Source organism: Gasterosteus aculeatus, chromosome 12 (genome assembly GCF_964276395.1).
Source record: "Gasterosteus aculeatus chromosome 12, fGasAcu3.hap1.1, whole genome shotgun sequence".
NCBI lineage: Eukaryota > Metazoa > Chordata > Actinopteri > Perciformes > Gasterosteidae > Gasterosteus > Gasterosteus aculeatus.
The window spans coordinates 7,856,648-7,878,205 of NC_135700.1; the positions used below are offsets into that span (position 1 = coordinate 7,856,648).

The 21,558-nt window shown below is 46.3% G+C and overlaps 1 protein-coding gene across 37 annotated transcripts in view; it reads left to right on the forward strand.

Moving 5' to 3' along the window:
* baz2ba (bromodomain adjacent to zinc finger domain, 2Ba) overlaps window positions 1-21,558 on the forward strand; it is a 59,377-nt gene that overhangs the window by 30,043 nt on the left and 7,776 nt on the right. For 11 of the 37 annotated variants that reach the window (XM_040160863.2, XM_040160874.2, XM_078084965.1 and 8 more), the window contains 22 exons: window positions 2,982-3,170; window positions 6,472-6,660; window positions 6,747-6,908; window positions 7,544-7,740; window positions 7,851-8,066; window positions 8,155-8,787; window positions 10,079-10,817; window positions 11,156-11,425; window positions 12,277-12,337; window positions 12,498-12,606; window positions 13,367-13,468; window positions 14,004-14,226; window positions 14,769-14,861; window positions 15,618-15,679; window positions 15,955-16,020; window positions 16,713-16,778; window positions 17,025-17,069; window positions 17,411-17,443; window positions 19,265-19,330; window positions 19,661-19,801; window positions 20,321-20,575; window positions 21,018-21,241. In XM_040160863.2, the coding sequence (XP_040016797.2) occupies window positions 2,984-3,170; window positions 6,472-6,660; window positions 6,747-6,908; window positions 7,544-7,740; window positions 7,851-8,066; window positions 8,155-8,787; window positions 10,079-10,817; window positions 11,156-11,425; window positions 12,277-12,337; window positions 12,498-12,606; window positions 13,367-13,468; window positions 14,004-14,226; window positions 14,769-14,861; window positions 15,618-15,679; window positions 15,955-16,020; window positions 16,713-16,778; window positions 17,025-17,069; window positions 17,411-17,443; window positions 19,265-19,330; window positions 19,661-19,801; window positions 20,321-20,575; window positions 21,018-21,241 (4,139 nt within the window). In that variant the 5' untranslated portion in view covers window positions 2,982-2,983. The remainder of the gene's footprint in view (window positions 1-2,981; window positions 3,171-6,471; window positions 6,661-6,746; window positions 6,909-7,543; window positions 7,741-7,850; window positions 8,067-8,154; window positions 8,788-10,078; window positions 10,818-11,155; window positions 11,426-12,276; window positions 12,338-12,497; window positions 12,607-13,366; window positions 13,469-14,003; window positions 14,227-14,768; window positions 14,862-15,617; window positions 15,680-15,954; window positions 16,021-16,712; window positions 16,779-17,024; window positions 17,070-17,410; window positions 17,444-19,264; window positions 19,331-19,660; window positions 19,802-20,320; window positions 20,576-21,017; window positions 21,242-21,558) is intronic. The other 26 variants (XM_078084984.1, XM_078084985.1, XM_078084979.1 and 23 more) reach the window with 7 other exon arrangements.

A 21,558-nucleotide genomic window follows, 5' to 3' on the forward strand; every position in this document is an offset into this window, starting at 1 on the left:
GCCCAAGTATTGGCAGCCTTTTGTAAAACCGCCGCGCGCCGCCGCACAAACACACACAGACCCACACAGCACACATGAAACATGCACGCACCCCATTCCGCCTTCACGCCATCCCGGCCTCCTTTCAGACCACGCTCGACGTGCGAAGGCCACATGCAATCACAGGGGCCGCAGAGCTGTTTATAGCTACACCGTCCCCTGAAGGGCCGCCGCATCCCGGCCACCATTAGCCGCACGCGCCGACAGCCCGGCGCTGTGGCTCCGGATCCGGCGCCCGGAACGCGTCTTATAAATCATAGTTCAGCCATTAGCATAAATTCTGCCTCTCCTTGCATCTGCGGGACCCGCTGTGTCTGTTTGCACCGCTCGCCGTTGATTGGTTGCTGTTGTTCAAGTCAAATTGATTTAGCCGTTCACGGAGATTATAACGCGCGCCTTATACGGCTACTGTGGCGTGCCGTTAATTACCTATAAAATCAGGCTAATTCTGATGCTAAATCCATTTTAATTTCTCGTAATTAAGTCAGGATTGGATCCTTAAATACCTTGGCGCTCCATTATTGTTGCAATCATTGTTGTGGCTGTGCATTTGGTGGTGCATTGCTCGGCCCAATCTTATTATTGTTATTAGATTTAATTGCGCTAAGTGATCAGTTTGTAGTTGTCGGAGGAAGGTGGACTTGCAGCGCGGCCGTTTTTTTTCTCCCCCCGCTGTCCTCCCTCTATCCATCTCTCATCCCAGAAAGAGGCCCTTTGAGAGATTGTGAGAGATGAGAGGAGATGAGAGGAGATGAGGGGGAGGGTAGCTCTGCTTTACACCTCTGCAAAGGAGGGATTGCTTTTTTTGTTGTTTGTTAGGGGGGAAATCAATTCTGTTCACATCATCACGTTTTGACAAGGCGAGACATTAAGTGCGGATATTGAGAAACGACAGGAATGGTTTACAGCCTGTCCTTCATCTTCTCTTCCTTTTCCTTTCCCAGGTCTTTTTTTTCTTCTTCCCCCGACCCCTCGAAAAACAAAATCAGAGTGGATTGTCTTGCTTCTCCCTTTTCCGCTCCGGTCTCGCTGTCTCTGTTTTTTCCTCCCTTCCCTGTGAAAAGGTAGGGAATGATGTGCTTCACTTGCCAGCTGACACCACATAAGCTCTGCTCGTCCTCTGAGACACGCGCCTTTTGTTTTCGTGTGCATTATGATAATTATAAAGGGCCACAGCTCCTCTCCATTTTCATCACACTTCTAATGATACTTACACTTTTTGTCAAAATCACCCGCGGAAAAAATCCTTCTTTTTTTCCCCTCTCTCTTCTTTTCATATCCCCCTCCCCTCCCTTCCTTTTTTCCTCGCCCTAACCTGACATTTAAAGGGTGTCAGCCAGAGTGAAAGAGCAAACAGTGTGACAGCCAGTCATGCAACAAAATGTGTCAGAGAGGTAGCAGTTTTTTAGTTAATATAACAATAAGGCACTTCCTCTCAACTCGGCCAGACTTTTATTCTTGTAACTAATCTGTAACGTTCATTCATTTACCGCTCAGGATGATAATTTGGTTCTTTAACCCACATCCTGTCACCCCGCATGAGAGGCCCCCTGGAAGGACCTTTGACCTTGCTCATTATTACACAACCACCATCACTGCAGCAATGGCAGTCATGGCTGCCCAAGTCCGGTGGCACAGCAGCCTCCTCCTCCTCCTCCTCCTCCTCCCCGCGGACTGCAGCAGGTTTTCTTGTCATCCGCGCCTCTCGCTCTCCCTCTCTCCCTCTCTCTTGTCAGTGTTGCTCCTGGCGAAAGGCTGATACTTGATATTCAGAGGATAGCAGCTTTTGTCTCAGAGATTTAATCAGTGGCTCTGCTCCCCACTGCAGAGGAGAGAGGGAGGGAGGGAGGGAGGAAGGGAGGGAGGGTGGCAGGAGCGAGGGATGGAAAAGAGAGAGACGCAGGCAGAGACTGTTTATGTGTAATGACACAATAACAAAGCCTGCCTGTAAAACACAATCTGCAAACTGTGCTTTTGAAGGGGATTTTCAGTCCTGGATTAGTGTCAGGCAGAGGGATATGGAGAGGGAGAAGAGGAGAAAAAGAAGAGAAAAAAAACTCAGGTTGTTGTGATAGACAGGAGGGGTGATTTCGTGCGTGTCTGTCAGCAGCGGGGGCTGAAATGTGTAAGTCTGCATTCACGCGCCCGTGCGCGTTTGTGGGTTTGCGTGCGAATGCATGTGTTTTGAAAGTGTTTGGTATTAAGTTAGCGGCTGTGTGGGCACACGGCCACATTGTGTTCTCAGCTGCGAGCCAAAGCAGATCCCGAGTATAATGTAAAGTATTAGGATGCAGAATGGCCAAATGTTTCTTGTGAGGTTTTATGTTGTTGGTTGCGTGATAACGGCTGGCGTGATGACTGACAATGGAACGCTACCTAGGAATCAGGGAGAAATGTTGTCTTTAAAGGCCTCAAAGAGCTCTCAAAATGTTAATGTCATTATTTTGCATCAAGGATCCTGGTTGATAAACACAGATGTGTGCTCGTGTGTGTGGGTTCAATCAGAATGACCCCCCCAAAAAAAGCGAAACATTTGAGTTTTTGGAGTCTTCCCAAACATCCCGCCTCGACCTCGAGTTTCTCTGTGAAAGTGAAGAGTCTGGATGCAGAGCTCATCGTCAGCTCTGGCCTTTTCCCTCTTGCATCAAAATGTGCTTTGTTGTCCGGCATCAGAGTCCTTAAAGACGCCATCGTCCTTCTTACCCCATATAGAATCAATGGAGGCGGGGAGCCAGTGAGCATGGCTAAATAGAAATATTGTTCAGGGGAAGTGAATTGTGAAAGGAAAAGTGTCAGGAGATGTGTGCGTGCGCTTGCGTGAACACGTTGTGTAGGTGTGACAATATGCATTTGTGTGTATGTGCTCATGCGCGCGTGTTTGCGAGTGTTCGGGCGGGTGTGCTTTGCTATTGTAACCCTGCTGATTGGATTGTGTTTGACAGATATGGAGTCTGGAGAGCGGCTGGCCTCCCCTGCGCCCACCCTGTCTGCTGCTCGCACCTCCTCCCCTGCGGCCTCTTCCTCCTCCTCCTCCTCCTCCTCCTCGTCCTCTGCATCATCCCCTGCTCCCCACTCCAAGAGCAGCCTGGCCCCGAGCCCCTCGGCACCGGGATCCAACCTCAGCACCTCTGGTAAGACACCCCGTCTTTTTTCTCCCATCTTCTGTGTCTTCAAAAAACCACATGTTCAGAAGAGAGAGAGAGAGAGAGAGAGAGAGAGAGAGAGAGAGAGAGAAAATACCACGTCGCAAACATTTTCAATATGACCGTAAAAAACACGCCAAATATGGTCACCTTCATGTCTTGATAGCATTCAGTATCCTCTTCATTTCCTTACCATGAAAAATGAGTTTCCTCCCGTATTAATTATACAGTTATTTTGCCCGTGTGAATACACCTCTCTCCCAGCAACAAGGGCTTTTTTTTTTCCTGACAGCTTGGGTTGCAATTGAAAAGCTGCTGCATTAATGAATCCCAAACAATTAGGGGGCTCTTTTGTGTGAGAAACACACACATGCTTCGCCATGTCTCCTGACAACCTTCAGCTCTCCGGCTCCAGCTGCCTCAGAGTTAGGCTCAGCACGACACTTGTGCGTGTGTGAGAGAGAGAGAGAGAGAGAGAGACCTTCTGCCTGCATGATTTAACATTTGTCAGCCACTCAGTGTCTAGTCAGCCCTGTCCAGCTTCCAGCCTCTTTTCTATGTATTGGTCAAAGCCATTAGGCAAAGAGGAGTGTGTGCATTTGTGTGTATGTATTTGTATCTCTGTGTGCTTTTCACATATCCCCTGTGAGAGCGAGTGAATCGTTCGCTCATGCTCTCCTTCTCCTCATTTCTTAATGTCTTGCTGTTTTTTCATAAGCCCGTTGTACACACACACACACACACACACACACACACAGACATTCATGCACAAAAACCGAGATTGCGTTGAGCAGGGAATAGCATGTTCCCCCTGATTGTTGAGTTTTCTGTCTGTTACGAGAAGATGAAGAGCAAAATAAAGCCCCTTGTTTTGTCCTCCATCTCCTCAGTGTTTCCCCAAAGAAGAAGCCATTAGGAGCATCTCCGCCTTATGCATTATACATCACTCTTATCCCTCTGTGCCCTTACGTGTGCTCAGATTTTCTAGATAAGCGTTTTTGGACTGAGCGTCAAATGAAATGCTGAGAGGCAGCTCTGAAGCTCTGCTGCGCTGTGCGCCTATTTGTGAGCAGGCCAACTTCTTTTCATGTCACACCTGGTTCATTGGGTGGATTGCAATGCAACCACGTTCAGCACACTGTATACACAAATATTTTCACAAATAAGCCATAAAAGTCAAGGTGTACTTTTGCTTTTCCAGAGCCGAGTATTGTAATTAGAAGGAAAAACATCAACACGGAGATGTGAAGTGAATTGTGCAAGCAGGTAACAGTTACATATCCTACTGCAACAATAGAGTTGAATCACAGACTGGGAAGCCATTGATTCAAGGTCCTTTACTGATGGGCCAATAACACTTGAGGAAAGAAAGAAAATCTGAAGAACATATAAATGAGAACGCACCGCGTGAGTGTCTGTTCGTGCGCGTGCGTGTCATTGATGAGGATATCACTGGGAGAATAAAAGCTGATCGGCGCTTGTAGCACTCTCTTCTTCTGGGATCAACTCACGGATGCAATTAACTTAAATCTGTCTGTGGAAATTTGATTGACTGCAACAAACAACAAATTAATCCCCCTTCGGCAGCATCCAAACATGAAAAAAGCAGGCGATGCAGTTTGTCAGAGCGGAGGAAGGATTGAAACAGAATGAGAAAGAGGGCACGAGAGAGAGAGACAGAGTGAGGAGGAGAGGAGCAGGTAATCCTAGGTATGTCTTTCCCCGTGCTTCTGTCTCGCTTCAAATTTTTAGATTTAATTATTCGCCTTCTGGAAAGCCTGCATTAATATTGAAAAGGCATTTGCAGATGCCTGGAAAAAGGAGAGGGGGGGGGGGGGGGGGGGGGGGAGAGGTGGGCACCCCAGGCATAAGTGAATGCTGTGGCTGGCCTTTCTGGGGGTTGCATTGCAGTCGTTTATCTTCGTATCCGCTGGCTGACGCCGGCGAGGCGGCCTCTACATATTCAGCATATTCTAATGACATTCAAAAGGCACATTTTGCCGTCTTGTTGTGGAGAGAGGGGGCCTTGAAGCCAACACAAAGGGGGACGTCCTCTCGCGCCGCACGCTGCCGGCGCGCCGGTAGGGCCGAGCTTCTTGCCGCAAGACCGCTTGATTCTCACTTGAATGCAGTCTGCGAGATGCACCCGCGGAATCACGTTGATTAGCCGCCTTCCTCGGTGTTTCACCAAGCACACATTGCTGGCCCAACTCTGTAAAGTCTCCATTCTGGATAATTCGATCCCACACTGCATTAGTTCAGAAAACACTGAGCTCCGGTGTCATTCTGTTTCACATTTCTGTGTATAGTAGTTTGACATTTCCATCTACACCATGCACGGCGCTTCGCTTTTCTTCAGTCATCACTATTTATTATTATTATTTTTTTTTTGCATGTGTATTATCTGGCTTATGCGAAGGTATCAAGCGGGCTTGCTCTCCTTTTCTGGAATAGAAATTGAATTTGCATGAAATATGCTCACACCAAATTGCATCTGACTCTAGGAGGAGAAAATACGCGGCGGTCGCCGCTGCCAGAAATGATTGTGCTCGGGAAAACGCTAGACGATGATGATGTTGATGAAGTTTTCTTCTGTGCGGAAATTGAATGCCGGAAGGATAGAAAGAGGTTCCCTCCGCACACCTTATGCACTCACTTCTTCTTCCCACCGACTCTACGCCGCCTCTCGGCGTCCTGACACCATCTTAACTGAAGAAATAAAAATACATAAACACGTGTGCTGAAACGTGTTTGTGACAAAATGGCCAGTGATTTAAATGTGACGGTTTTAGTGTAAAGACAACCTCATCAGGCTGAAGCTGCCGTCTATCGCCCTCTGGAACGAGGCGCTTCCTGCACTCAGAGAAAAAGCCAAATGTGACGTTAACGCTCACACAAATAGAAAACGGTGTTCTGTATTTAACTCTTCTGTAGTCAGGTGGATGAGACACTTTCAACAGCTGTTTCAAATCTGTTTTTTTTTTTTACACCTCGATGGGTCTCACATGAAAAGAGGTCAGCCTTCTCGGTCTGCACAAATAAACATATACAAAACCAACAGTGCGGCAATGAGCTGTGATAAAGGTGCAATAAACAACTGTCATATCCACTGTGCAAAAAAATCCCATTGCACTTAATGGAACACTCAATCAGAAAGAACTCTTTTATCCATAACTAAACCGGAACCCAAAACATGTGTGTTGTTGTACACAGATATTTGCTATGGGTCGTGTCTCATTTGAAAACAGTTAAATTAAACAACATCTTGCATGCTGTGGATCCGTCTCAGGCCGTCTGTTCGGGGCAGGAGAGCAGCCCTTCATTGGCTCCGCGTTGTCAAGTGCCTTCCCTCTGGTCAACCACCCGGCCTTCGGAGCCCTCTACTCCTCCGGAGCCGGCAGGCCCGAGTTTGGAGGCCTGGGTTCCCTGGGCATGTCAGCGGCTCTGGCTGCCCACCCCCAGCTAGGAGCGCTCTCTGGTAAGGCGAAGACCTCTTGGAATTTTAAGCTCAATTGATTAAGTGGGACTGTGTCATTCATTCTTCTCTCCTCCCCCCTCGGACAGAGTGGTGGCGAGCTGCTGAGGCCCACGGACGGGGAGCTGCTGCCTTTCTCCCCTCTTTCATCAGCTTCCCTCCCTTCTTCAGCCCTCACATGCAGCCCAACCACAGCGCCAGTCCCGTTCAGATCCGGATGCCCGGCAAGAATAGCCATGCCGCACCTAAAGGTACAGACCGTCTCCCAAGACAGATCCGTGGACTGCGGCCACAGAAATTTTTCTGTAATTTTTTTATAATCGACACTGCGGGATAGAAGCAGGTGACAAAAGAACATGTTGTATTTGTTTCAAGTGAAACATCAACAGATCCTCGTAGTAATTTCATCAAGTGTTAAGTGAGTTTTGAAATATGGGAATTACCATATTACCCCTCGGAGAGGCATTTTTTATCTATGTGTCTCCTTCTTCCACAATCGGAATCCACTTTGTCCTGCGATGAGATTTCTCTTTTTCCAGACAGATTTAATGACTTTCAGCCCTCACTTAGTGATTCTGTCAACACCCCATCCCCCCTGCCCCCTCCCCCTCTTCCCCCCTGCGTTCCCTCTTGTAATCTCTATTCCTTGCACTCTTTTAATTTCACAGTATCTTTTAATTTATCTTATATTATGTAAACCAGTCATGTTGGACTTGTGCCTCGCGCAGTCGGCATGTGTGATGAGATACACGTATAAATCAATATTTTTATCAGCCTTGTTCCATTCTGCAGTTAGTTCCAGATATTTTATTATCCCGCGTGGCAAAGTTCTCAGAAACGACGGCGCTGATTATTAATACGCCAGATGTGGTTTTGTGTTTCTAAGGAGTGAATGGGGCGGTAAACGGCGGCGGGGTCTGTCCCCCCACCACACAATCAGGGGGCTTTTCTGCGAGTCCGGCTCCCGTTCAGGCGTCGACCAAGCCAACCAAAAACCCAGATCCTTCTAACAGTCACCGTAGCAGCCCTCAGACCAACCCAGCAGAGCTGGTGGACAAGCCGATCCACAGACCTAAAGAGAAGGTCAGTACTGAGACTCAGTTCAGCACACCTCAAAAGGAGTGACGCGTGAGATACACAAGGGATGCTTATGTGCTGATTCCTTCCTTCATTCTTTCCTTCTCTCAACTCAGAAGCCACGGAGGAAGCCGGGAGACGCTTCCCTGGCGAGCAACAGCGAGTCGGGCACTTCCTCAGACAGCTCAAGCGACGGATCCCTCAGCAGTGATCTGGAAGACCTGGCGGAGGACGACGAAGACGACGATGACGACGAAGACGACGATGACGAAGAGGAGGACAAGCAGATTGAGTTTTCAGACTCTGAGAAGCGGTCAAAAAAGCAAACAAAGGTAACGTGGATAATAAATAGTGCCCAAAATGAATTTGACTAAATGCTTGTACCTGAAAGCTGTGTTTGAACTTTCACCTGCTCCCCAGGTTTTGATACCAAGCACTGGATCTACAAAGGCTAACAGACCGACCTCTGGGGAAGCCCACGACATGAAAGTCAGCAAGGCACAGAGGGCCTCCTCCAACCCCCCGAACCTCGTGCCCTTCCCCTGCTCCACTTCCCCGCCGGTCTTTACCCAGACCTCGCCGCTGGCCCTCCACGGCTCCAGGTCCCGGACGGAGGGGCCGCAGCAACACCTCAGCGTGATCCAGTCCACCGGCCTGGCCGCCAACACAAAGCCCCTGGCACTCCTCTCTCAGCCCCGCAGGGAGTTCTCCCCGTCTTCCTCCCCCATGGCCCTCGCCATGTCTCCAGAGGCCCTCTCCAGCGCTGCCTCTCCCAAAGCTCCCAAACCGCTGCCCTCCTCCTCCTCCTCCCCCCAGCACCTGCCCCTCTCCCTCTGCTCCTCCCCGAAGCCTCTCTCCATGCCCTCCCCGCCTCGGCCGACTCTCCCGCCGCCTACCTCCCCAAAACCCTTCGGTTCCACCTCGTCCGTGAGAAGTTCCCAGAAGTCCTCGCCGAAGCCTCCTCGGCGCGCCGCCGCCGGCTCCGCCAAATCCAACAAGAGGAAACAGCTGGAAGCGTCGCTTGCGCAGATCACAGAGTTCAGGCTCAAACAGGTAAGGCCCCCTGATATCGGCGGTTGAATACTGCAATTTTCTTTTTTTGACACACATCATTTTGCACGGACACAATATGCTGTCGGACGTAGACAAGATAAATTTAGCTGCACAGTCAGTTTTAGCGAGCAAAGTTATTCCTATCAACTTGACAGTAATGAATTTATCCACCGGAGCGTAGTGCAGTTAGATGTCTCTCTGTTTTTCCTCATCAATATCACTTTAATAGCAGCACCTCTTCTAATCTGGTGGCCTTTTACTCCATGTGTTTAACACAACATCCAATCCAACCCGTAGACAATCGCAGAACTGCTGCTGGTGAGGCGGCGTGCTCAATCTAAAAATGTTCTCCTCGGCTGTTTCCCATTCACACGAGGCAGTTTAAAAAAAGAGCCTCTTTAAAAATGTAACATGGCCCTCGAGAAACAACTGCAGACATCAGAGAGAATCGTGATTTAAACACCTCCAAGATTTCTGAGGAAATCTAAGATATTGAGTGTTTCTATTCATATGTAGAATAAGCGAATGTTTAACATTGTCGAATCTAGTTAATTACTACATTGGTACACATGGGTGGCTGCTTTTGTGTAATTCCACTGGTCCAATGGTCAAAACATGCACATGCAAATTAAATATAATAGCAGCACAATAATCAATAACCTTTTAATCAGCTTTTTCTGCGAAAATAATTTCCTTTCCTTTTTTAGCAGTATAAAGAAGTTTACAACGAGGTAAATTCCCCCTGTGGTTTCAGCTCTGTAACTGTATTTCATGGTCTGTGAAATTGATTTGTCTCACTTCACATCACATCACTTTGAAAATGCAACATAGAAGTCTAACCTGCCTCTTCTTCAACACAGATTGAAACAAACTTGTCATCATTCTAAAAAAAAAAAAGGCAAACACTCCCAGCAGCATGATGATAATTATGATGGAGTATTTTCGAATTTAAAGACAGAGTAATTCCAATCTTAGAGACGTACTCAGTCTCTTCTTGTGAACAGCACAATGTCTTTGGTTATTGCATCTATGTTCTTTTTGTTTCCCCAAAAAGGGCTTCGACACAGTTAACTGTACCAGTGTTCAGCATTGTGGTTTTGTCACCTGCTCAAACAATCAACAGTGATGCAAACTGACAGCTTGAGCTACTCCACTTTGTCCCGTTTCTTTTCTTATTTTCTTCCCCTAACCTTTCTTTGTTCCTACCATTCTGTCTTTCCCCGTCCCTCCCTCCCTCCCGCCGAATCCCTGCCTCTCCTCGTGCTCTCCCTCTCTCCTACTCTATTCCCAGACGCTCATGTCCCAAGGGCAGACATTCCCAGCTGAGCTAAAGAAACAGCAGCAAGGTCCAAACAAGTCCCCCAAGAGGACGCCTCTGTCTTCGCCGCCGTTGCCGCCCGCTCCGGCTCCTCCACCCCAGAACAATCACTCCAACCTCTTCCTCTCCAGTGCCCTGCTGGGGCTCCCCGAACCCCACCCCCCCAACGGAGTCATCCAAAGCATCACTCAGGACGCACCTTTGGCCCTCATCACCAAACCTCGCAAAGACTCTCAGTGCGACTCCGACGGCGGCTCGATGCCTGTCAATCTGAGCACCGGGGCGAGCAGGATCCAAGCAACTGCCCAGGCGGGGCCTCAGTCGCAGCCCTCCACTACCTCACCCCATGCCGCAGGCCATGGACCCAGAAAGAACAAGGCACCCAAGGGTAAGGCCCAGACACCAGGCCAGGGACAGGGACAGGCACAGGGACAGGCGGACCCTTTAGCTGCCTGGAAGGGCTTCTCCCAGAACCATCTGGTACAGTCTCTGGTTGATTTGTTCCGTGGAGGAGAGCCCGGGATCGGGATTCCTGGAGTCAGTATCCCCGGGGTTGGAATTCCCGGAATGGGGATCCCTGGGACATGCAACCCCACAGCCGGTCTCCCGGCTAACAAGGAATCTGACGACTCAGGGGACGACGATGACGATGAGGACGACGACCTTGAGGAGGAGGAGGAGGATGAAGAGGACTCAGATGATAGTCTGTCAGGTACGTGGCCTCTGTTACAGGAGTGAACTTAACGTTCACCTTTTAACTGGTCATTGAGACGTTCACATCGACAACTGACGATTGTTTTAATTATCAAATATTATTCTGATTATTATCGGTTAGTCAATTGATTAAAAGACGTATAAATTGTGAAAAGTGGGAAAGGAAGACAAGGCGTAGTCGTCTAATTGTTGGATTTGTTCAGCCACGTTCAGTTTATCGCGTAAGACAAAGAAAAGTAGTGAATCCTTCCGACCAAGAGGCTGGAACCACGCGGTGTTGTTCACTCCTGAAAAACAACTTAATGGATCCCACTTCGCTCTGGACTCCAATTTCAGAGTCTGACAGCAACTCAGACAGCGACATCTCTGGGATGAAAGTGAAGGAGCTGAAGCTGCTGCCGTCTGGCTCGTCTAAAAAGGAGACGACTCCCCGCCGGCTAACCAAAGGCCCAGAACTACTGAACACCTCAACCAATCACACCGCCACCAGCTGCTCCCCGCTCGACCTGCAGGTCATCAAGACTCCCACCATCGTCACCAGCTCCAGTGCCTTGGCCTATCACAGCTCTCCCGGCTCTTCGTCCTACAGCCTCGCGTCTCCGTTAGGTAATGTCATTCAAACCTGTATGTGTTCAAAACAACGAGCGATGAAGGGTGGTTTTATTAGGACGTCATGAGGGGAAAAAGTTTGGAAAATAATAATAATAATAGTTTTGTTGTGATGTGTTGCAAAAGAGAATGACATGAGGGATTTAAGAAGTTACGAGGTGATTAAAGGAAAAGAGCTAATTGGCTGACTTCTGTTGCTACTCCCGTCTTTCCGCTGTCTTACTGCGAGGAGTAGATCTTTAACTTAATCTCCCAGGCATATACGGCACCACAAAAATAAGATACAGCACACAGCAGATGCTTTGTTTGAGCCTCTGCTCTTGAACAGAATTATGACGCATTCAGATGAAGAAGGATAGCTAGTTGTAGGGAGTCAGAAAGAAGGCGTTTGGTACCAAGCGGAGCTCTCGGGTCCTGTAGGGTCATGCCCGAGAGACAACTTGTTTGGCATAGCAACGGGATTAACGTCTTCCTTCTTTCAATGCAGAGAAAGAAAACAAACGTAGCTTGACGGGAATAATTCAAGTAGATTTTCCAGTTTTTCCTCTTACACAATCCATTTTTCCCCCCCATATGGTTTTCTTAAATAGACACTGTTCACCAGACATCACGGTGTAAATTACCTCCTGTGCTCATGCACAACAGGCTTGGCCTTTTAGTTTTATGATTTGAAAATGGCACTCTGAAGAGTGTGTTTAACTTCATCGGTGACATTTGGCCGGTGCGCATGCACCATGTGTGGTTACTGGTGAGTTCGGGTGCTTTCACTGCTTTTACTGCATGTGTGCGAGGTCTCCGGCCGTAGGTTGTGCTCGCAAATTGATGGTGGGTCCCTTGTCTCTCCTCAGGCTCAGGGAAGAGGAAGAGGGTGATGGATGAGAAGGAGTTGATGATACCTCTGGAGTTGGGGTGTGTACAAGAGGCCGGAAGAAAGACACCTTTCATGGAAGCGATTCACTTGTGCTTGAGTGCTCACCTCCGTGCTTTGGTCACAAATGCACGGCACACTGTTTTTGCTGAACAAACATGTTATTGCTTCCTTTTAAAAAAAAAAACACACAAAAAACAGGTGGCGGAGAGAAACGAGAATCAAATCGGTGGCGGGGCGATCACAGGGCGAGGTGGCCTACTACGCGCCGTGTGGCAAGAAGCTGAGGCAGTACCCAGATGTGATGAAGGTACCACGGCCGGCGGTGTAGCGCACACCCGCGATACAGAGGCAAAGGTTATGAGGCGTAGAGATGAGCAGTTCAGGTTAGAATGGGGAGTCAATGTGGGCGGCACGGTTTGTGATTTATTTCTTTGCTAATACCCGCACCACTGCTCATCCACTCGGCTCAAAACGAATGCTTCCGTATCAGGATTTGTTGTCTACGCTATCGCTCCAGCTGCACCCCACCGCCAACCCCCGCTTTCTGTGACCCCGATAGCGTGAGATGATATTCTTAGATCCACTTCTTCTGCCACTTATTTTCACCTCTCCTCCCCCAATCCCCACCCCCACCCTAAAAAAAAAAAGATTAATGGTGAGTGTTGGGATGCACAGCTCTGGCCCCATTTGTGCAGCACATTATAGCCTATAATCTCCTTTGTTTGCTTCATCAAAAGCTCAAGCACGCTAATCGTCAGAAACCGCCTTTGAGTGGAGTAGTGCGCAGAGAAAAATGCCGACTGCCAGTCAGTCAGTCGGCAGTAAAAAGCCTAGCATGGCCACAGATACATAATAAAGGGCCTGAATTGTGCACCCCAAGGTCACAACCGTTTTTCTCTTTTGCTCTTTTTCTGTCCCCTGGCTTTTACAATGATTAGTAGCACTGCACAGATTTGCAGACTTCGTCTCCCTCCAATCTAGTGCTTCCCAGATGCTTTTCAATGTCGCTAATTTCACCATTTTTTTTTCTGCCTAAACCAACGTCATTATTATTTTCTCTTCTGTAGTATCTATCCAGAAATGGAATAAGTGGCATCACGCGTGATAATTTTAGCTTCAGTGCAAAGATAAGGGTTGGTGACTTCTATGAAGCCAGAGAAGGACCCCAGGTGACTGCCTTTCATCTCTTTTTCTCTTTCTTCGTGAGCCCTGTTCATCTTTTCATCTAGCGGCAGGCCAAGCATCATGCAGCACTGGCTGTCAGGGCATGAATAGGAATCAACAAAGAAAACTCAGTAATCCTAGTTCATAGACCTCTCGCTGTGCATGGATGAATGTAATAATCAGCTGACATTACTTCCACAGGTGACCAATGATATATTCCCTGTATGTGTTACAAAGATAGAAAGTATTAAGGAAATGGATGTATGTATTATTGGAAACAGAATAGACAAAATCCATGCTGAGGGGCCAGAGAAAAACTAGATAGAGAAGGACAGATAAGTAAATGCGTACTTGTTTAGTTATTGCATATTTTAGTCAGCTATTACCGTGTATCATAGAAATGTAATGCTACGTTATTTAACTCATCCCCTGTTCTTTAGTCGCATCAAATCCTAAATTTCAACATATCTTTCACCCCCCCGTGCGCCCCCCCCCCAATCTCTCCGTCCATCTCTACGCCCCCCCACCCCCCCTCCGTAGGGTTTACAGTGGAGCCTCTTGAAGGAAGAGGAGGTCATTCCACGTATTCTGGCGATGGAAGGTCGGAGGGGTCGCCCCCCTGGTTCAGACCGCGAGTCAGCGGGCGAAGGTGGCAAAGGCTCCAGGCGGAGGAAGGGACGGCCTCCTAATGTGGGCGACCCGCTGTTGCCCGAGGGCCCCAGCCCCAGTGAGGTCAAACTCCTGCGCAAACTAGAGGCCCAAGGTCAGCACATGAAATGAGCGCTGAAATGTGTTTGTCTCAAGTGTGTGTGTGTGTCATTAATCTTCCAGCCATTATTCAGGTAGAGGAGGTTGAGGAAGGGGTTAATGTTTTAATCATTTTAAGAGTCATCTTCTGTATGTCAGGCATGTTTGTCTTATCCACCTTCGTTCATGCCTTCTGCAGTAAACCACATTTTTTCCAGATGAATCTGCATTGTTATCATGTCTCTTTTTGATGTCGCTGGGCTTTTGTTTGGCTTTGATAACAACATAGCAACAGTTAAACCTGTTCTACTCGGCCACCAGAACGGTCTGGTAGGCAGTTCCACCCATGAAAAAAACATCTTAATCTGTCTGTTTAAATGTTAATGGACACGTTTTATAAATATATGTTAATCTTTACAAGGAAAATTGGTTTTGAGTGTCTCCCCCTAATTTTGTCCAAATTTTACAAAAAGAATTATCCCAGTCAAACGTGCACGGTCGTGCATTTAGGTCTTCTCCTGAATTTTCCACAAATGTCTTTCTTCCCCCTGTGTGCAGAAATAGCCCGACAGGCCACCCAGATGAAATTGATGAGAAAACTGGAAAAGCAGGCACTGGCGCGTGCAGCCAAAGAGGCGCGGAAACAGCAAGGTAAACCCAGTTTGTGGGGTCTTGAGCTGTAAGGACGATAGTGGTGGTTTTTTTCGGTTGGTCAGTTTGGTCACTTCAAAGCACTCAATGCGTATAAAAACAAGCTTGACCCTGCTTGAATGCATGTTTGCATATATTTTCATGACTCTCGTCTTTTCTTTCATCTTTATCTGCTTGAATCTTTTATTGTTGCCATGCTGCAAACTTTATGCTTGTACAAATTCTTCTGTACAATGTGAGACATTGATTGATTTCTGTATTTATTATTTCTGCATGACAGTTGTTCTGTAACCGTTTCAATGATGTAACTTCTTTGAAACATTTAAGGTGGTTGTTATTTTGTGGCAGTTAGTGATGACATTGAAATTTAAGTATTATAGTATAAGTAATATAGTGTATTTATTCAAGGAAGTGTGCATGACTGACTTTTTTTTTTAAGTAACCTGAAACAAATTTAGCGTAACTCCTGCCGCTTTAATACCTATGACTAGTATTTAAGAGACACTGAGTGTTTATGGCTTGTTCCCTTGAGGGGTTTCAACATTTTACATGCCATTCTATTGGTTTTACAACAGTTGTCATCATTTCGATGAGATTTTTTTCATCTGAGCAGTCATGTATTTCTAAATTCATCTCATGTAAAATGCATCTCGACCCTAGCAACTGCAATGCTATTAGATATGAATCCAGCTGTTCGTCCAGCCTTGTTGGTCATTTTTTCAGTCGCTAATACAACACTGACTTTGACTCTTGAAGCTATCATGGCGGCGGAGGAGAGGCGGAAGCAGAAAGAGCAGATCAAGATCCTCAAGCAGCAGGTTGGTGTGCTTTACGTGTGTGCTGACATATCTTTTTCCTCCCTCCTTATCTAAGCGTCCTGACACACGTAGTCCCCGTGTGCACAGCAAGAAGTGCTGAATGTTTTTTTTCGTGATGCTTTAAAGCTCACTTTAAATTACCGTCATTACTTCTCTTATTGCTGTGTCTTTGGAATAGAGTGGTCGGGAAGTGATTTTATCTGAGGATGTTTTCTAATGGCTAAAATATTGAGGGATTGTGTTGTGTTTTCTTTTCTTTTTTTTATGTTTAACAGGAAAAGATCAAGCGCATTCAGCAGATTCGGATGGAGAAGGAACTCAGAGCGCAGCAAATTTTGGAGGTACAGAATCTGATTCAACAGCACCTCTGATTAAGCAGAACATTCCTGGATGGCTCCAGCCCCTCAGTCTATAGTGTTTTAATCTTCCTAAAGCTCATTACTGAACAGCAGCATGCATTGGAGGGAGTTGCGTCTTCTCAGGCATAATTCCACATGGAACTAATGCTAAATTGGTCTTGGTTGACGGCTGTTGAATATTAAAATGGCTGTTGCTGCCTCTTCAGACCTTATTTAAATTGGACAGAAAAGACTTTTTTTTCTTCACACAACAGTAACAGTTTAGCATAAGTGGGTCGAGATAAAAAAAAAAAAAAGGTGCTGTTTTCGACACACGCAAACACACATGCAAAGATGCGTGCACACACACACACACACACACCAACACATATGCAGGCTCACACAATTATACCGCAGGAGCTTCAAAGTGTTTTAGCAGGACTAAATCAATTTTGAGTTGACACGGTTGACGAGCCACTCTTAACGGGAGGCTTCAACATTTTTACAATTAGGTGTTAAAGAGATACATTATTCATTCGCTGTGTTTTACAAATTTGACTGGCATTCAGGAGCTTAAAATCTTTGCTCAAACCAGAAAACTGCAAACAATCAGTTAAAGTGCAGCGAAGCCCTCACCCAGGACTGATGGATATGTGTCCGTCTCTGAGGCTCCTGACTGTAATCTGTATTCACAGGCCAAACGGAAAAAGAAGGAAGAAGTCGCCAATGCCAAAATATTGGAGGCTGAAAAACGAATAAAGGTATGTTTGCATTTTTAAATAAATCCCCTTGAAACAGATGCATATATCCTTTTTAGATGAAAAATCACATCCATTAGATCATCTCAAATGCAGCGTGATACGGGCTCTTATAGTATGGGCTCTCAGTATAATTATAGCAGCCTTTTGAAAAGGGCTGAAATTCCATCAGTCTGTAGTGATTTTCATGCTATTGGCACAATGGAAGCTTATTGACTTTCCCCTCATCTTCTCTTTCTTGCCTTTAAGGAGAAAGAGTTGAGGAGGCAGCAGGCGGAGATCCTCAAACACCAGGTAGGCATTCTCTGCAACATATGTAGTTACTGCTGAATAAAACCATTTAACTCAAACTTCACTTCAATAGAAATTTGACAGTAGTGTGTGTGCGTGTGTGTGTGTGTGTGTGTGTGTGTGTGTGTGTGTGTGTGTGTGTGTGTGTGTGTGCGTGTGTGTGTGTCTGGGTGTATTTGTGCATTTATGTGCATTTAAATACCAGGCATGTGTGAGTCAATGTTGTTATTTACTAAATATCTATTTAATGAAAGTCTTAAAGTGTTTCTCTTTATTAAACGCCGTGCTTTGTGGTATTGGATATTATTTCTGTTCCATAATATTTTGCCAACTCTCTCTGCCAGGAGTTGGAGAGGCATAGACTAGATATGGTATGGGTATGTTTATTTTTGTACATCTAACACCTGCATCGTGTAACTGGTTGTGTTATGGTTGTCATAGCAATGCATTAAGTGTAGCACTGGCTGCTGTCATACTACATTCTTCTGCATGGCTTTCCAGCAAAACCAACAAAAGAGAAAAAGAGTCAGTATGCTGCCTCCATCTGCTCGTCCTGAGGGACAACTGACCCTGTCACGGTGGCCAGGCAACTTCTGTCCCCCTCCCCCATCCTCCCCCTCCTACTCAGAATGCATTGCAAAGGCTGCCAGCCAATCCACACTCACTGTCTCAAAGTGCACTGGAGGAGTTTCTATCCATCACAGACATCGTCTAACCGTTGTACTGGAGTAGCCTGTGTTACCCCATAACACAGAGTGCTCGGCGATTCCGGCCCAGACATTGAGCTTGTGTGTGTGTTCGTCCGTGCCTCTGTTCTGCGGTCCACCGAGTGATGGACTTTAACCTGCCCCATCCCGGCCTCTCTGTCGTTCACTGTTCCTGTACGCCGCACAAACAATGAAAACCGCTACCGAGAATCATTTTGTCTTTACGGTGGAGATACTTAGTTTGGTGAGGGTGCGGCACAACCTTTGCTTGCAAGTAGACCGGGTCAATTGTAAAACAACGATATAGATCAATTCCACCACAGGGACAACAATGATTCTGTGTAGTACTTTTTTTTTTCCGCCCCGACTGTCCTGCTTGTCGTCACTCATACACAGTCACAGCTGAATCTAAAGGTCTGCCTATCAGTTTCATAGTGGACTCTGAGCCGCTTGTACCTTCCCTCAGAGCCAACTGAGATACATTAAACAATCCTGGTATTTACGGGTGTCACAGGCAATTGCATTGCTTTTGATCCGCTGTAGCTTGTCGCCACGATGCCCCTCAACACATTCATTGCGTTTGATAAAGCGCAGACTGTCTATGTCCTTTTGTAAGTTCTCCATGTGTAGATGAATCAAACCAATGAGGACAATGACATATGGTAGCAGAGTGCTCGGCATCTAGCCTGTTTTGTTTATGGCGAAACAGTCCTCACAAACTAGCCCCTTTCACTCACTCCGTGCTGGAAATGTCCTTGGCAAGCCCTAATAGTGGCAATTGTGTGTTTCTGGTGGATCACAGAGGAAATGACAGCCTGATACGGTGGAGCGGCAAACCTAAAGAGATCAAATAAAACGATAGTCAGTCACCAGTGATTCCGGTGCCCTTTTGCAGTAGACTGTGTATCATGCACCAAAGAACAGCATAGATGTCTCATCCTCAGCGGTCACATACTGTGCTAATACGTAAGGTGCCAAAACCACTGAGGTGGAACGGCTCTGTTTGTAGCTAGTCCTTACCATCTCTTCCTATTTGTCACCCTCCTCGCCAAACATTGTGAGAACGGTGTGTCAAAAATAAAACCATTAACATTGCCTGAATTCATTATTTTGATCATGGCAATGTGGCGAGTCTGAAGACTTCTGGCAACCAGCATTTTGTTGCTTTTGTTGTGTCAGCTTTAGTTTAGAGACGCCCGCCACCGATTCTAGCTGCTTCTCTTTTTTGAGCCTGTCATCACATCTACTTTGTACCGCATCTCTGTGTTGCTTTTTGGTTGTCATCGTATTACTGTACTCTTCACTAATGCTTCCACCATACATGTGAAAGTGTATACATGCGAAGCATCGTTTTGTGCCTGTTCAAGTGCGGTGCCTCCATTGAATTTAGTGCATCACAAATTTGCATTAATGCACACTAAATTTAGTCGACCTTGAGTGCTGTATGTGCAATGTGTGCTTCTTAATGTGGCTGTGTCTCTGCCACTCTAGGAGAGGGAGAGGAGGAGGCAACATGTAATGCTGATGAAGGCGGTCGAGGCGCGCAAGAAAGCAGAGGTAGCCCATATGTACACAAACAGTCCACTCCACAAAAAGAGCCTAAGTCATTATTCCCCGGATGGATTCCCGCCTTCTCTCCTTTTTGTGCGCTCTTTCCTTCTATTCATTTTTTTTTTCCTCCACACTTTCCAAGTCAAAGGATTGTGGCCCTCAAGCACTTTCCTTTTGAATGCACACCAGCATTAGGCTGAATTCTAATACTGCTCAGCAAAGTCAAGTAAACCTTTCTGTATGTTTTTACACACACACACACACACGCATGCTAATGCACTAATGCACATGCACACTTTGCCTCCTTAATGCTCTCTTGAATTTTGGACTCTCCAGGAGCGCGAGCGCTTGCGGCAGGAGAAGAGGGATGAGAAGCGGCTGAACAAAGAGCGTAAACTGGAGCAGCGGCGGCTAGAGCTGGAGATAGCGAGGGAGCTGAGGAAGCCAAATGAAGACATGTGTCTGTCTGATCACAAGGTAGTTAACAAAGAAGCTCATCCGCTCGCTGCTATAGGTGTGAAGAAAAACACAGAGCGCACACACACGTTGATGTACTGGATATTGTCAATTTTTCTCATTTAGGTGCTGTTAAATACATTGAATTAGGACACACAATTCTGAATAATAATATTATTTATTATTATTATTATCAGCATCATTATCAGTAGTAGTAGTATTAGTATTTAACAGTATATTTAACGTTTTCTTGACGGCCAGTATCTAAAATGAGACCACATGGTAGTGAGGATTTTTATGTGTGGAGATGTGCACCCTCAAGTGGTAGAATGAGAGTACTACATAATGTAGAAAGTAAGATGTCATTACTGTAAAAAGCACCATCTTGATAACAGTTAACAGGTGTGAGATGTAATAACAGCTTCACTCACATTTTCTCACAGCTGTTTAAATCACAATCGTCTGTAGTCCAAATCGGATGTAATATGTCTCACAGTTCGTTATACAGCAACAATGTGGTACCTACTTTCCCTTGTGCAGCCTCTACCGGAGTTCTCCCGAATTCCTGGACTCATCCTGCCGGGACGCGCCGTGTCCCACTGCCTGATGCTGATGCAGTTCCTGCGAGGCTTCGGCAAGGTTTTGGGCCTCGATTTGAATTTGGATGTGCCCACCTTGGGCATGCTGCAGGAGGGCTTGCTCAATGTGGGGGACAGCATGGGCCACGTCCAGGACCTTCTGGTCAAACTGTTATCCCTGGCAGTGTGTGATCCTGGTTTGCCACCTGGACAGAAGGTGAGCGAGTTCATTAAGTGGTACTTTTGTCAAATTTTGAACCACCGAAACCAGCTTGAGAATTAAACCCAAGACGGATTATTCTATGCAGTAGTTTCAGTTCACATACTGTATATAAACGTATGACACTTAACATTAATTCTATTTAGTAAGTATTGTATGTTTACCGTAACTTGGTAATACACCTGTCATTGCTTTACTCTTAAGTGGAACTATTCTCTGGTACAAAATAATAGTCCGTATTTTTTATTAAGTGAATTTAGAAATCAGGACGTTTTTTGCTTTTTTTGTGGTTTTGTTATTTCTTATTTTTGGGGTTTAGTTTAGTTTCAGTGTTTTGATTTAAGGTTTAAGTAATCATAAATATATGCATATGAATTTAATCAGCTTACAGTCATCAAGGAAGTGTTCATTAACTCAACCTCTTTTCCTTCTCTATCAGACAAAAACCATGCTGGGGGACCACCTGACCAATGTCGGCATCAACAGGGATAACGTGTCTGAGGTGCTACAGATGTACATGGGAGCCCATTGTGCCAATACTGAGCTTGCCCCTCTGGCCCTCAGTCTGAAGACCAAGGCCTTCCAGGCCCACACGCCGTCCCAGAAGGCCTCGATCCTGGGCTTCCTGGCTAATGAGCTGGCCTGTAGCAGAGCTGTTATCAGGTAGCAGAAGCAGCTGAAACGGAAAAAAGCGCAACCGTCCAAATGAGCTCTTTCTGTGTTACTTAATATATTCTGCATTAGACATGAACACTTTATCTATCTCTGTATTCACATAATACGCATCTCTCACCAAAAGAATATATCCATCCACCTTGCTCTTATTCTGCTTATCACCGAAATGATTCATTAGCCAATAATGTTGTATTTTATTGATGCAGTGGAAAAAAGCGTAATAATGCTGCAGCAGTTTTATTGTAAGAGAATCATGCAAGTATTCATTTGTGCACTGGGAGCTTATTGAGCTTTTATCTGTTGCT